Genomic DNA, 15,633 nt, shown 5'->3' on the forward strand with positions numbered 1-15,633 from the left:
ACAATGGGTCTGCCTTCACGTTCTGGGAGCCTGGTCTGTAGGAAAGGGTGAACAAAAAACGGGTGAAAAACTTGGCCCGCCTTGCCTGGCGAGGATTCAGTCTCCTCACTGCCCGGATGTACTCCAGATTGCGGTGGTCAGTCCAGATGAGAAAAGGGTGTCCAGCCCCCTCAAGCCAATGTCTCCATGCCTTCAAGGCCTTGACAACAGCCAACAGCTCCCGGTCCCCCATGTCATAGTTTCACTCCACCAGGCTTAGCTTATTCGAGAAGGCACAGCTCGAGAGAGAGAGAGAGAGAGAGAGAGAGAGAGAGAGAGAGAGAGAGAGAGAGAGAGAGAGAGAGAGAGAGAGAGAGAGAGAGAGAGAGAGAGAGAGAGAGAGAGAGAGAGAGAGAGAGAGAGAGAGAGAGAGAGAGAGAGAGAGAGAGAGAGAGAGAGAGAGAGAGAGAGAGAGAGAGAGAGAGAGAGAGAGAGAGAGAGAGAGAGAGAGAGAGAGAGAGAGAGAGAGAGAGAGAGAGAGAGAGAGAGAGAGAGAGAGAGAGAGAGAGAGAGAGAGAGAGAGAGAGAGAGAGAGAGAGAGAGAGAGAGAGAGAGAGAGAGAGAGAGAGAGAGAGAGAGAGAGAGAGAGAGAGAGAGAGAGAGAGAGAGAGAGAGAGAGAGAGCACAGCTCCTATCCCAGCCTCGGACGCCTCCACCTCCACTATGACCACCAAAGAGGGATCCCGATGGGCCAGCACGGGAGCTGAGGTAAACAGAGCCCTCAGGTGGCTAAAAGCCCTTTCCGCCTCAGCTGACCACTGCAAACGTACCGGGCCCCCCTTCAGCAGTGAGGTAATGGGAGCCGCTACCTGACCAAGATACCGGATAAACCTCCGGTAGTAATTGGCAAACCCTAAGAACCACTGCGCCTCCTTTACCGTGGTGGGAGTCGGCCAATCAAGCACGGCTGAATTGCGGTCACTCTCCATCTCCACCCCTGAGGTGGAAATGCTATACCCTAGGAAGGAGATGGACTGTTGGAAGAACAGGCATTTCTCAGCCTTGACGTACAGGTCATGCTCCAACAGGCAACCAAGCACACTGCGCACCAGGGACACGTGCTCGGCGCGTGTAGCGGAGTATATCACAATGTCATCAATATACACCACTACATCCTGCCTGTGCAGGTCCCTGAAAATCTCATCTACAAAGGCTTGGAAGACTGATGGCACATTCATCAACCCGTACGGCATGACGAGGTACTCATAGTGCCCTGAGGTGGTACTGAAAGCCGTTTTCCACTCGTCTCCCTCCCGGATACGTACCAGGTTGTAAACGCTCCTGAGATCTAGTTTGGTGAAGAAGCGCGCCCCGTGCCTTGACTCAATCGCTGTGGCTATGAGCAGTAGCGGGTAACTATATATCACCGTGATCTGATTCAGACCCCGATAGTCCATACACGGGCGCAGACCTCCCTCCTTCTTCTTCACAAAAAATAAACTTGAGGAGGCGGATGAAGTGGAGGACCGAATGTACCTCTGACGCAGGGATTCAGAAACATATGTTTCCATAGCCTCCGTATCCACCTGTGAGAGGGGATACACGTGACTCCTGGGAAGAGCAGCGTCTTCCAGGAGATTTATCGCACAAAAGAAGGCGAGAGCCAAATCGGCATATTCAGGGGGAATGTGCATGGTGGAGACCTGGTCTGGACATTCCACTGTAGTAGCACCAACGGAAACCCCTATAAACACCTCCCCGAGCACTCTTGCGACCACCCCGTGAGAGCCCTCTGTGGCCAAGAAACAGTGGGGTCATGACAAGCTAACCAGGGTAGGCCTAGCACCACGGGAAACGCAATAATAAGGAAGAGACTAATTCCCTCCTTGTGACCCCCCTGCGTCACCATGCCCAGAGGAGCAGTGGCCTCCCTAATCAACCCTGACTCTAATGGTCAACTATCTAAGGTGTGAACGGGGAAGGGCACAGCCACGGGAACAATAGGGATCCCTAAACTATGGGTGAACGATCTATAACATTTCCAGCCGCACCTGAATCGACGAGCGCCTTATGCTGGGAATGCAGGGAAAACTCAGGAAATGTGACATACACTCCCGGACGCTCTCCTCCACCCCTATACCCGGGGTACCTGCTCCTGCTGACTCCATAAGTTAGGTCCGGAATTCTGTAGGGGGTGCGTACTGGCGGCAGAGAAGTCAGGCGCAGGAGAGCAAAAACGGATTTACAACGGCACAGTTTAATGAACAGAACCACCGTAAACAGAACAATAAATCAATGGGTAAACAAAACCCGGTACACACCAGCATAACGTGCACAAGCACTACAATAACCAATTCCGGACAAGGACATGGGGGGAACAGAGGGTTAAATACACAACATGTAATGATGGAATTGAAACCAGGTGTGTGGGAAGACAAGACAAAACAAATGGAAAATTAAAGGTGGATCGGCGATGGCTAGAAGACCGGTGACGTCGACCGCCGATTTGCCGTCCGAACAAGGAGAGAGACCGACTTCGGCGGAAGTCGTGACAGACCCAAGTTAAACAATTTAAAGGCAAAGCTACAAAATACTATTTGAGTGTTTGTAAACTTTTGACCCACTGGGAATGTGATGAAAGAAGCTGAAATAAATCATTCTCTTTACTATTATTCTGACATTTCACACTCTTAAAATAAAGTGGTGATCCTAACTGACCTAAGACAGGGAATTTTTACTTGGATTAAATGTCAGGAATTGTGAAAAAAACTGAGTTTAAATGTATTTGGCTGATAACAGTTCTGACATAAATGGACGTTATGGTGGCATCCTGCTTTTTTTCAGGTGTAGGATCTTAATTTGATCACTCTTTTGTTGATGAGAATTTTGGGTGCATTTGGTGCATTTATGACATTTCTGCAGTGACAACCATTCTTACCGTGCAATGCATACGCCATAGGAATTCTATGAGAATACTTGCTGACATAAAATTTATATTTTTTCAGCTTTGACTGGGAAACTACTGCAACAAATCAAACTCCCTCTATACAAACTCGTAAAAAACAAACATATTTTTCTTTTCCAAGTTTGCGTAGAGGGAGTTTGATTCGTTGCAGTAGTTTCCCAGTTAAAGCTGGAAAAATATCCATATTATGTGATGTCAAATATCATTGTGTTAATAGCATACGTGCCTTTTTGTGTCTTTTACCCAGCAATTTATTAATACAATTTGTATAGTGTGTATTCATACCATATATTCTGAAGGCTCCAGAAAGCACCCCCCATCTTTCCCCAAGGCAACATTAACTCACTGCTCCACGTACAAAGATAGATAAACGACGTTAAAAATCAGAATCAGCATGATCGCTTTTATTAAGACTTTCAGAGCCTCCCTTAGTGACATCGTTCCTTGTGCCAAAATCCTAAGACAGTGTGTATTTCAATATAGGAAAATATAACAGAACCATAGGTCTCATCATGCCCGTCCCAGTCTCATTCTCACACATACTCGTGAAGCCAGAATCATCCATGTGAGACTCAGTGTCCTTCCACCAGCCATACAGTTCGTCAACATGTCCTTACATTACCGTTCGCACTGCCAGTCCGAGTCGGTGAGTAACAGTTCACATGGAATCATTTCCAGTCCTTTTCCCCTGAATATTGCTTCTCCCTTTGCCCTGTTAGTCTCTTTCCACAGAGGTTGTCCGACCCATCTCCTCAAAATGTGACCGTATGAATAAGAAAACTATTGAAGACAGCCAACACTCGACCACCTCCTATGTATGGTCAGCTATTTATTGGAGAGACACTTTCATTTCATACTGAGTGCTAAATAGTGATACTTTGGTCTTTGTGCAATAAAAAATAAAAAAAACAGGCGAGAAGATGAGGACATTTCAAAAGGAGTGTTGTGAAACACCTGGTTTTAACATCTACCCATACCCTGGAATGTACGTTGGAAGTGGACCAGCCATTGAGACAACACTCAGTACTGAGTCATAGACAGAGTCAGACTTTTGTGGTTTACTTAGAAGGTAATGGCAGGGCAGTCTTTGTTTATTTACTGAAACTATGGTCTCAAGCATAACTGGGAAAAAAAGAGCATCATCCAATAACTTATAGTATTGTTTTTTTGGTGATTGGTTTTTGTCCTGTCAAATTGAAGTGAATGGAAATACATCTCTTTGGGCTCTGTGCTAGACATCTATACTTCAATATTCCATAATCAGAATGAAAACCCTGAGTAGAGTACTGTATTATTTAACGGTACTTGGGGAAAGCCAATTAAAGCATGTGAATGGACCGTTCACTCAAGTAACTATTCAAAGCAACGCCTTAATTGTGAACAAGTTAGTGCTCTGTATTTAATCATTTACTTGACTGTTCTTGAGGCAATGCTTTCACTGAGAAGCAGTGTCTCCGTCTTTACCTCTTAGATTCATAATAGTTCTAAAGATAGCTCAAACAAACCACAGATCTCTATAAAGTCTCATAAGGTGGCTCCTATTAAAATACATGTGTTATATGACTGGAACAACTTCAATTATTTGGTAATCAACACTGAAAGATGTGCGGTAATGATTCAGCTCAGAGAAGAAGAACACTATGTTCGAAGTCAACGTTGTTTCTCAAATAAGAGGGGTGATTACTCCTTGTTTACACTTACTGTAACATTAAGTACTTCCAACTTCAAGACTGCTGGCCAAACGTTTGTTGCAACAGAAAGAACAAGGAGTCTATCAATAACCCAACCATTTACAATCGCACGGAGGCATGCACGCACACACACCATGAACGACGACGGGTGCAAAGCTCCTGTGCAAACTCAACTGGAGCACAACTGATTCCAAAGGCCTGTTCCTCCTCAAATGGGCAAAGAAGCAGGTGAAGACATTTGTTTAGAAAACCACACTAAAATGCCTCTGCTCCTTCAAGGCACTTTACAGGGACCACGGGGGGGAAAAAAGTAACATTCATTCCATGATGTTAATTCTCTTAAGCTATGTAGTGCAGCTGCTGCCTCTTGGAACTCTAAAAGCCGCCGACGGGCACAGTCATGGCTTGTATGGAGAGCTATCTCAAGAAGATACATTCAGGTACCACGTTTGCAGTGAACACCTGAGCATTCAAGCCCTTACTCTGAGAAAGAACGGGAGGAGATGGCATGGACTCTGTCGTGGTTTTCATACAGTACACGAAAGGGGTTCAGCTTCTACCGTCTGCTTAAGGCTACACATGCGTATCTTTGACCCTCTGCAGAGAATTCTTAAATGCCACCTATCAATTGACGTATTAAGATTTGTTGCAAACACCTTAAATAGATGGTATTGTATACAACAACAACAAAAATGTTGGTCATAACATAGCAAAATTGGTGGATTTATGAAGAAGACAATGGTGTAAGTCCCTTGAAAACAAAGAATTTAGACTTCGAATTTCAGCCTGGAAAGTGACTATTACGTGAAGTGCACAAACTGGCTTCCCCAGCCTCTTCAAGAACATGCCCTCTTTCTGGCCGAGTCTATGAACCACTTGGCCCATATTCAAGTCACAATAAGCAGAAAGTCATCTTTATAAGGCAGCAACCTCAGTAACCCCTCTCTTCTTTCAAGCCAGGGTTTGTGTGACTATCATGGTCCACCATGAAGAAAGAGAATAAACAGATAAACTTTTCCAGCTTACAGCCATCCCGCTGGGCACACACTGGTTAAATCAACATTGTTTCAATACCATTTGTCAAAGTATTGTGACGTGGAATCAATGTGGAAAATACAAAAAGTAATCAAACTGTACTGATTTCATCTCATTTCAACCAGCGTTGTAAGCATTGAAATGAGGGTAAAACTTCAACTTCAATACAATGACTTGACCTGAATAACAGATTGATACATCAATCTAATTTCAACATAATCATCAGAACTATGTATACGTTGAAAATGCATTGGAAATTCCATATATATATATATATATATATATATATATATAATCCTATGTTCATCCAGGTTAAGTGTACAAAACATTAGGAATACCTACCTAATATTGAGCTATATCGCCCCCTCCTTTTTACCCTAAATTCTTGACACAAACCAGTGTGCCTGGCACCTACTACCATACCCCTTTCAAAGGCATTTAACTACATTTGAAGAAGCTAGGTGGTAGTTGAACTAGTCCAATTTTATTTTTATATATATATGGGCGAAGTAGGAAATATTTTGGGGGGTTTTCGGCATCAGACCTGCCAAATTCTCACTTGAAACTTACATATTCTATTAAAATGACATATTCCATGTATGACCCCAAAGTGAACTGTTCTTGCAATTTGTAGTCTATGACATTTCAAATTTACATACAATCATTTTTCTGAATTATGTGCTTCGGATATATTGAACTACTTTTTCAAAGTAACCTTAGTTAAGTAAACTATATTTTTCTTAAGGGTAGCTTTCTTAAGGGTAGAATTTTATATTTGATTAGACATATTTAGTTTAACCTAGTAAAATTGTATGTTTGAATCAACGTCAGTTTCAACTTCATGTCATCATGAAGAGGTAAATTCAGCATCCTAATTATAAAGCTAATGGTAACTACTTCTATACTTCTAAATATCCAATCAGCCATAGTTGAATGACAGTATACCTAGCGTTGAAATGATGGTGGTCTTTGGGAAAATCAGATGTCAATGTAGCTTACATAATAAACCCAACCTCACTCCAAACTTACTTTCACATGCAGCAAGTGTAAGAAAAGTTAGAGGAGTTACTTTCAACTATTCAAAAGTGTATGGAAGCTGACCAATGTCTTACTGTGTTGACATGATAGATCAGCTGAATTGAACACTGCTTGTTTCTCAAGCTAAGCAGGGTACATAGAGGAAGGCATCTATCTGTATGGTAGACTTGTTTCACTGAAGTGCATTACCTCTCCGTAGGTGTCAATTTTCAGGCAGGAATCGTTGGACTGTGGCTTACCATTTTATTTCAATGTACATCTATTTAGGTTGATGGCATGACGTTGAAACAATGATGTTGATTCAAACATACAATTTTACTATCAGCATTGACACAAGTTCAAATAACATATGTCTAATCAAATATGAAATTAAACTTCATTTCAACCACCCAAAGTTGAAGATTTTTTACATTTCTACGTGGAATTTTCAACGCAATTTCCACGTATTTAATTGTTATGATGATTATGTTGACATTAGACTGATGTAACAACCTGTTAATCAGGTTAAGTCTCTGTAGTTAAGTTGAAGTTTTACCCTAATTTCAATGATGTAAACTTTGTTCAAATCCAATGTATTTTCCACGTCACAATACATTGACAAATTACATTTAAACAACCAGTGTGTGTCCAGTGGGATGTCTCGGTTTCCAATAGGATTTTTGACAACCCCTGAAGAGGCCCCGTTGAACTTGGCGGCCATTTCGGATCAAAAGGATAACGTCAGGGCTGATGACAAGCCCAGCCTCTACAGGTTGTCGTACATGTGCAGGGTACGCTCCAGCTGTTGGCCCACGCGCTGGTAGAAGGCGATCTGCTGTTTGATATAGGCCTGCATCATCTCCTTGAAGTCCACCTCGCGGCGCTGGTGGAAGTGGTTCATCTCAGCCTGTAGAGCAAATCCCACTGTCCGGCAGCGTTTACGCACTCCGTCTGCCTCTTCCTGGTCCATTTTCCCTTCGTCGCTCATCCGCTGACTCTCTTTGACCTTGGCAAACGCACCTGAGGAAAGAGAGAGCAGTTGGCGGTTAGCTAGCTACTGATAAATGAGTGTTACTACCTGTGGAGGGAGAAGTTTGCGGTTAGCTAGCTACCGATACAATAGAAATGATATGACCTGTGGAGAGAGCAGTTAGCAAGCTACCGATACAATGAATATGCTATGACTTGTGGGCTAGCTAGCTACCGATACAAGGGAAATGCTACTACTACCAGTGCATGCGTGTGGACCTAGCATGACCTGTATAAGACAATGACACCTTGAAAATCATATTCAGGTTAGACATTTGAATGGCGTTCGAATTTGAGGGCTATGATCAGTAATTGTAAAAACTTGTACGACTTGTTCATATGCTTTTTTATTTATTTAAAATGTTATTAAGTTTTCTTGTTTTTCAATCAACCAACAAAACACATTCCACATTCACAGATGTGACAGACTTGAAAAAAATAGAAATAAAGAATAATAATAATAATATATTTTTAAAAATAAATAATAATATAAATGTAAAAAATATATAACTTGCAGCAGCACTATCAAGGTTCTTATTAGCTATTTCCAGCCTTAGCTGAGACGACGCGCAAATAATTAGTTTTTAGATTTTACAGCACCTTACACAACATGTATCTGCTCATTTCCCTAATCACCCCATTCACTCTGTCCAATTTGAAATATAGTTGAGTAATGGAGACCAGAATCTATCTAACTTGGGCTGTCTCTTGCGGAGGTCATAAGTGAGCTTTTCAAGAGGGAGAAAGTCAACAATCTGGTCAATCCACATTCTAAATGTCGGAGGGGTATTAGAGGTCCACAATAGAAGAATACATTTCTTAGCAAAGTATGTAATAGTCATAAGCAAAGTTCATATGTTTTTGAGACATTTTGGAAAACATGACAGCCTTGTGAGACTTTAGCTTCCTCATAGTCTCGTAAAACCTGTCCTTTGCTGAGCTGGAATATTACAGGCGACAAGAGATTGGCAAGATAAGGCACCCTCCAACCTTTAACTTCTTTGGGATAGGGGGCAGCATTTTCACTTTTGGATGAATAGCGTGCCCAGAGTAAACTGCCTCCTACTTAGTCCCAGATGTGTGACGACCCTCCCAACTCCGCCCCCGGCATCCTAATAAGGAAACAACAAAGAGAGAATACGGACGTATTCTCTCTTTGTTGTTTCCTTATTAGGATGCCGGTGGGCGGAGTTGGGAAGGTCGTCACAGATGCTAATATATGCATTATTAGTAGTATTGGATAGAAAACACTCTGAAGTTTCTAAAACTGTTTGAATGATGTCTGTGAGTATAACATAACTCATATGGCAGGCAAAAACCTGAGAAAACATCCAAACAGTAAGTCGGAAATCTGAGGTTTGTAGTTTTTGAACTCCCTATCGAATACACAGTGGGATATGGGTCACCTTGCACTTCCTAAGGCTTCCACTCGATGTCAACCGTCTTTAGAGCGTTGTTTCAGGCTTCTACTGTGAAGGGGGGACGGATGAGAGATGTTTGACCAAGGGGTCTGGCAGCAGCCTCGTTCTCACTTACGCGCATTTCACATGATAGGTAGCTCTCGTTCCATTGCTCAATGGAATTCTCCGATTGGAACATTATTGAACATTTATTATAAAAACATCCTAAAGATTTATTCTATACTTAGTTTGACAAGTTTCTATGACCTCTAATATAACTTTTTGAACTTTTCGTCCGACGTTCGGCTGAACCTGAACGTGAGTTTGGATTTGTCTACCAAACGCCCTAACAAAATAAGCTATTTGGACATAAATTATGGACATTATCGAACAAATCAAACATTTATTGTGGAACTGGGATTCCTGGGAGTGTATTCTGATGAAGATCATCAAAGGTAAGTGAATATTTATAATGCTATTTCTGACTAATGTTGACTGCGCAACATGGCAGATATTTATTTTGGCTGGTTTGGGCTTTGAGTGCCGTACTCAGATTATGCTTTTTCCGGAAAGTTTTTTTGAAATCTGACACAGTGGTTGCATTAAAGAGAAGTATATCTAAAGTTCCATGCATAACACTTTAATTTTCATCAACATTTAGAATGAGTATTTCTGTGAACAGATGTGGCTCTCTGCAAAATCACAGCATGTTTTTGAACTACTGAACATAACACACCAATGTAAAATGAGATTTTTGGATATAAATATGCACTTTATCGAACAAAACATACATGTATTGTGTAACATGAAGTCCTATGAGTGTCATCTGATGAAGATCATCAACGGTTACTGATTAATTTTATCTCTATTTGTGGTTTTTGTGACTCCTCTCTTTGGCTGGAAAAATGGCTGGGTTTTTCTGTGACTTGGTGGTGACCTAACGTAATCGTTTGTGGAGCTTTCACGGTAAAGCATTTTTTAAATCAGAATCTGTGGGTGGATTAACGAGAATTGTATATTTAAAATGGTGCCTAATACTTGTATGTTTGAGAAATTTGATTTATGAGATTTCTGTTGATTTGTATTTGGCGCCCTGCAATTTCATTGGCAGAATCTGCTTTAGACCAAATAGAGCATATTACGCCACAGACTTAACTGCAGCAGTAACAGTACACAAATCATGTTACTGTAAGAAACAACAGCTAACACAACTCACTGAATTCAAAACAGATGTAGCAATTAAATGTTGCTTCCTTCATCAAGCTTTCAAGTGTTCACAATCTTACTACATTACACATGTCGGCTAGGCTTCTCAACGACGGGGCTGTAGTGGAGCAGGTTGAGAGCTTCAAGTTCCTTGGTGTCCACATCAACAACAAACTAGAATGGTCCAAACACACCAAGACAGTTGTGAAGAGGGCACGACAAAGCCTATTCCCCCTCAGGAAACTAAAAAAATTTGGCATGGGTCCTGAGATCCTCAAAAGGTTCTGCAGCTGCAACATCGAGAGCATGGTTGCATCACTGGCTGGTACGGCAATTGTTCGGCCTCTGACCGCAAGGCACTACAGAGGGTAGTGCGTACAGCCCAGTACATCACTGGGGCTAAGCTGCCTGCCATCCAGGACCTCTACACCAGGCGGTGGCCCTAAAAATTGTCAAAGACCCCAGCCACCCCAGTCATAGACTGTTCTCTCTACTACCGCATGGCAAGCGATACCGAAGTGCCAAGTCTAGGACAAAAAGGCTTCTCAACAGTTTTTACCCCCAAGCCATAAGACTCCTGAACAAGTAATGAAATGGCTACCCGGACTACTTACATATTGTGCCCTCCCACCCCTCTTTTTTACGCTGCTGCTACTCTCTGTTTATCATATATACATAGTCACTTTAACTATACATTCATGCACATACTACCTCAATTGGGCTGACCAACCAGTGCTCCCGCACATTGGCTAACCGGGCTATCTGCATTGTGTCCCGCCATCCACCACCCGCCAATCTCTCTTTTACGCCACTGCTACTCTCTGTTCATCATATATGCATAGTCACTTTAACCATATCTACCTGCACATACTACCTCAATCAGCCTGACTAACCGGTGTCTGTATGTAGCCTCGCTACTTCTATAGCCTCGCTACTGTATATAGCCTGTCTTTTTACTGTTGTTTTATTTCTTTACCTACCTATTGTTCACCTAATACCCTTTGTGCACTATTGGTTAGAGCCTGTAAGTAAGCATTTCACTGTAAGGTCTACACCTGTTTTTATTCAGCGCACATGACAAATAAACTTTGATTTGATAGGCACTAATTTATGTACTCTCTGTCACCTGGAACTGCATGGGAAATGGTCCAGGAACACAAAGTAAAGCACAAAGGATCCTTCCCAAGGCCTAGTCAGCCCTTCCCCCTCTAAAGGGCCAGTACTGACTATTGAATGTTTGATAGAATAATACTATAGTATCTATGTCTGGTATCTATCTGAAACGTGATCACTGAAGATAACTCTGATGTTACCTATATGGATGTATGATCTCTGTGGTAACTTGTATCTGTACAGGGTGAACTCTAAACTCTCAACCAATTCTTTCTAGTCAACGTCAACTCATTGCCTCATGCTTGCTTGTATATTGTATATTTTAATTATCTTTATGAAGTCCGATAAACATTTTGAAGGCAGTGTCACGGTGTGTTCGTAACCGTGGGAAGTGGGCATTTAACACATATGAATGGGGAAAATCCCTTGAACGGCCCTCTCCAACTGGTCATTACTCGTGAGAAACTCGTCCATCATCCTGAGCACCCACTTCTCCCACATGGTGACCTCTGATGTCACCTACTAAGGAAATGGCCTCTATAATAGGGTTGGGATGGATACAGTTTTTCATATCATCATACAGTCCTTCTCTCATCTCGGGATTTATGTTATTACCGGTTTAGTACTAAAGGGTTCACCAATAAGCAAAAAAGCTCATTGGGCGTCTATTACAAGAACGCAAAACAAAATTTGCACACGTAATAGCGAATTTCCAAGGAGGCTGTTAGCAAAAATATACAAACGAGAGCAAGCAAAAATAAACAAATTGCAAAGACAGGCAATCTAGCTCATAAAGTTATACATATATAGGTGGTAACTACTGAATGTAATTTTTGGTCAGTTTGGACATTCACAAGCGAATGTAAACGAGAGACATTGCGCAAATAAACAATGTTTTGACATATACTTGTCTTTAGCAGGATTCTTTCTCTTCACAACTGGCTACTTGATCATTGCAGCTCAATGGGTGTAACTTTTGTTGACAATTTTGATTCCTTTTGGAAGCAAAACACGTTTCATAAGGAGGATGAGATCCACCCAAATCCTTTGGGTGTCTGGATCCTTTCACAGCACTATAAGGCTGCGTTGAGACAATGACCCGAGTCCAGCTCAGTTAATCCCTACCATCGTGTCGCTGAGTCATCATAATGCTTTAGCAAATGTACCTAATTTATATCCCTCTAACTGCCCTGAATACCTCTGCTGATCCTACAGCTATTGCATGCAGCAATCATATGCTTTTGAACCAGATTTATGCTGTTAGCACTTAGACGGTGTGCCCTATTAGGAAGTACATTATGTGCAGCTCACCCTGCACTAAACATAAATAAAATGAGAATATCTACTCTGCTAATCTTTCCAGTAAAGCAATGAAAACAATCAAGCATCCCAGAAAAGTTATCAAAATAGCCCACGTTAACATATGTAGCTTAAGAAACAAGGTTTATTAAAATAATAACTTGCTACTGACTGATATTGCCAACTAATTTAATTATTTTTTCATTGGCAAGATTAGCAAATTTAGGCATGACATGCCAGCAACAAATGCTGACACAACACATCCAAGTATATCTGACCAAATTATGAAAGACAAGAATTGTAATTTTGAATTCCGTAAAGAGAATGTGGAAGAGGCAAATTTTTTGACAACAATGACAAGCCACAGGGGTCTGACAAAATGGAACATTTTGGAAGATGACTGCTGATAATAGTGTACGATATTGCCACTCCTATTTGCCATATCTTCAATTTAAGCCTACTATAAAGTGTGTGCCCTCAGGCCTGAAGGGAAGCAAAAGTCATTCCGCTACCTAAGAATAGTAAAGCCCCCTTTACTGGCTCAAATAGCCGACCAATCAGCCTGTTTACAAACCCTTAGATACGTTTTGGACCAGATACAATATACAATCATTTGTTTACAAGCATGATAGCTGTATTTTTTGTTTATGATTCACGCAGCTTGTTGGCCATTAGTAGAGCTGAGCAATTATTGCTTTTTGAGGTTGGTTTGGTTTCGGTAAAAAAAAAAACTTTTTGGTTTTGATACATTTTTTTCTAAACATTAAATGCACTATGCATTATGTGGGTTGAATGCTGTAACAACACAGAATAAAACCATTTTTAAAAGTCCCATGATGTTAGTGACTGCCCATTACTGCTTATCACTTATTAACCATCATTTATTCACTTTATTACTTTGTTTTAATACAATATTTCAGCTGTTGTGTATTTTACATTTGTTTTTTTGATGACTTTATTATTTCATTCAAGTCATCATCTCATCTCTATAGAGCTGCTGCCTGTGCTGCTTGACAAAATCACCATTTTCGTCATGATGTGCGCAACTGGTTGAAGGTAAGTCAGGTGCAGGAGAGCAGAGATGGGCGATAACAGGCGCACTGTATTCATGCCCATGGAAAACAGCGATAACGCCCAAAGTACACAAACGGTACAATAAACAGAACATACGGGTCAAACACATACCCGGCGCAAACCAGCCTGATGTGAACCACACGTAACAAACAAACAATTCCACACACAGACATGGGGGGGAACAGAGTGTAATATACATTAGTCGCTCAGCGGTAGCCAATCGTCTTTTTCAATGAGTTCAAATCACATGAATGCATCCAACTGGCATTTATGATTTCACAACTTGTAAATTCCCACCTCCCACATGGTTACAAATGCAGCATCAAAGTAGAAACTTGAGAGGCCCAACATAACAATCCTGTCACAACAAACAATGCCAGGAACAATGAATGTGAATGCTGAACATTGTGAATGGCATCTCATTGTCCTGCTGTACCAAACCCAACCGTGACCCTAAAACCGCAATATGTGCACAGTGTGTTTGGTGAATTTTTACACCCCTACCGTCAATACTTTATTTTATTTTATTAAGCTTACCGGTAGTCCCCAGTCACATGTTATGTACAAGCACACAACAATAAGAGACCGGAGCTTTGTTGTGCAGCACACACCAGGTGATCTAGTTACAGTATGAAATTCACAACTAAGTGTTTGCCAGCTAGATATCTTATAACCTAATTATTAAGTTAACGGTCTAAAATGTGCTAAATGTTCTGCAGTTGTGAATTTGGTTGCTATCTTAGTAGCTAGTTATCTTTCTAAGTGGTTAGCTTCTTGCAATCAAGCTCCTCTTGGCAACAGCAGACTCTCCTGGTTTGAGAGCCTTTATGTCTAATATTTGTTTTGTGCATGTAGCAAACTGTGAGTAGCATTGTAGTTACTTGTATAACTTTATGAACTGACATGTCTGTAGTGCAAATAGTTTATGTCAGAGGAGATTGTATAATAACTGCATATTCGCTATGGAACTTTACATGTACACTACCAGTCAAACGTTTTGAAACACCTGCTCATTCAAGGGTTTTTCTTTATTTTTACTATTTTCTAAATTGTACAATAATAGTGAAGACATCAAAACTATTAAATAACACATATGGAATCATGTAGTAACCAAAAAAGTGTTAAACATATCAAAATGTATTTTATATTTGAGATTCTTCAAATAGCCACCCTTTGCCTTGATGACAGCTTTGCACACTCTTGGCATTCTCCCAACCAACTTCACCTGGAATGTTTTCCAACATACGCTTCGCACTTGTTGGCTGCTTTTCCTTCACTCTGCGGTCCGACTCATCCCAAACAATCTCAATTTGGTTGATGTTGGGGGATTGTGGAGGCCAGGTCATCTGATGCGACACTCCATCACTCTCCTTCTTGGTAAAATAGCCCTTACACAGCATGGAGGTGTGTTGGGTCATTGTCCTGTTGAAAAAATATATATAGTCCCACTAAGCCCAAACCAGATGGGATGGCATGCTGTATCTCTGTAGAATGCTGTGGTAGGTGGAATGAGTAGGTGATCTAAAACTTTTGACCTGATCTCTCTTTTGAAGAACATATCAAGACTGTTTCAAGGACAGCTTTTTTCCATCGACGTAACATTGCAAAAATCAGAAACTTTCTGTCCAAAAATGATGCAGAAAAATGTATCCATGCTTTTGTCACTTCTAGGTTAGACTACTGCAATGCTCTACTTTCCGGCTACCTGGATAAAGCACTAAATAAACTTCAGTTAGTGCTAAATATGGCTGCTAGAATCCTGACTAGAACCAAAAAAATTGATTATATTACTCCAGTGCTAGCCTACCTACACTGGCTTCCTGTC

The 15,633-nt window shown here is 41.3% G+C and overlaps 1 protein-coding gene across 1 annotated transcript in view; it reads right to left on the reverse strand.

Annotated features, from left to right (window-relative positions):
- Window positions 1-3,335: 3,335 nt before the first annotated feature.
- snx33 (sorting nexin 33) overlaps window positions 3,336-15,633 on the reverse strand; it is a 40,799-nt gene continuing 28,501 nt past the window's right edge. Inside the window, exon 2 of the mRNA XM_035790470.2 lies at window positions 3,336-7,707. Within this exon, the coding sequence (XP_035646363.1) occupies window positions 7,454-7,707 (254 nt within the window). The 3' untranslated portion in view covers window positions 3,336-7,453. The remainder of the gene's footprint in view (window positions 7,708-15,633) is intronic.

Source organism: Oncorhynchus keta, chromosome 17, assembly GCF_023373465.1.
Source record: "Oncorhynchus keta strain PuntledgeMale-10-30-2019 chromosome 17, Oket_V2, whole genome shotgun sequence".
In the NCBI taxonomy this organism is placed as follows: domain Eukaryota; kingdom Metazoa; phylum Chordata; class Actinopteri; order Salmoniformes; family Salmonidae; genus Oncorhynchus; species Oncorhynchus keta.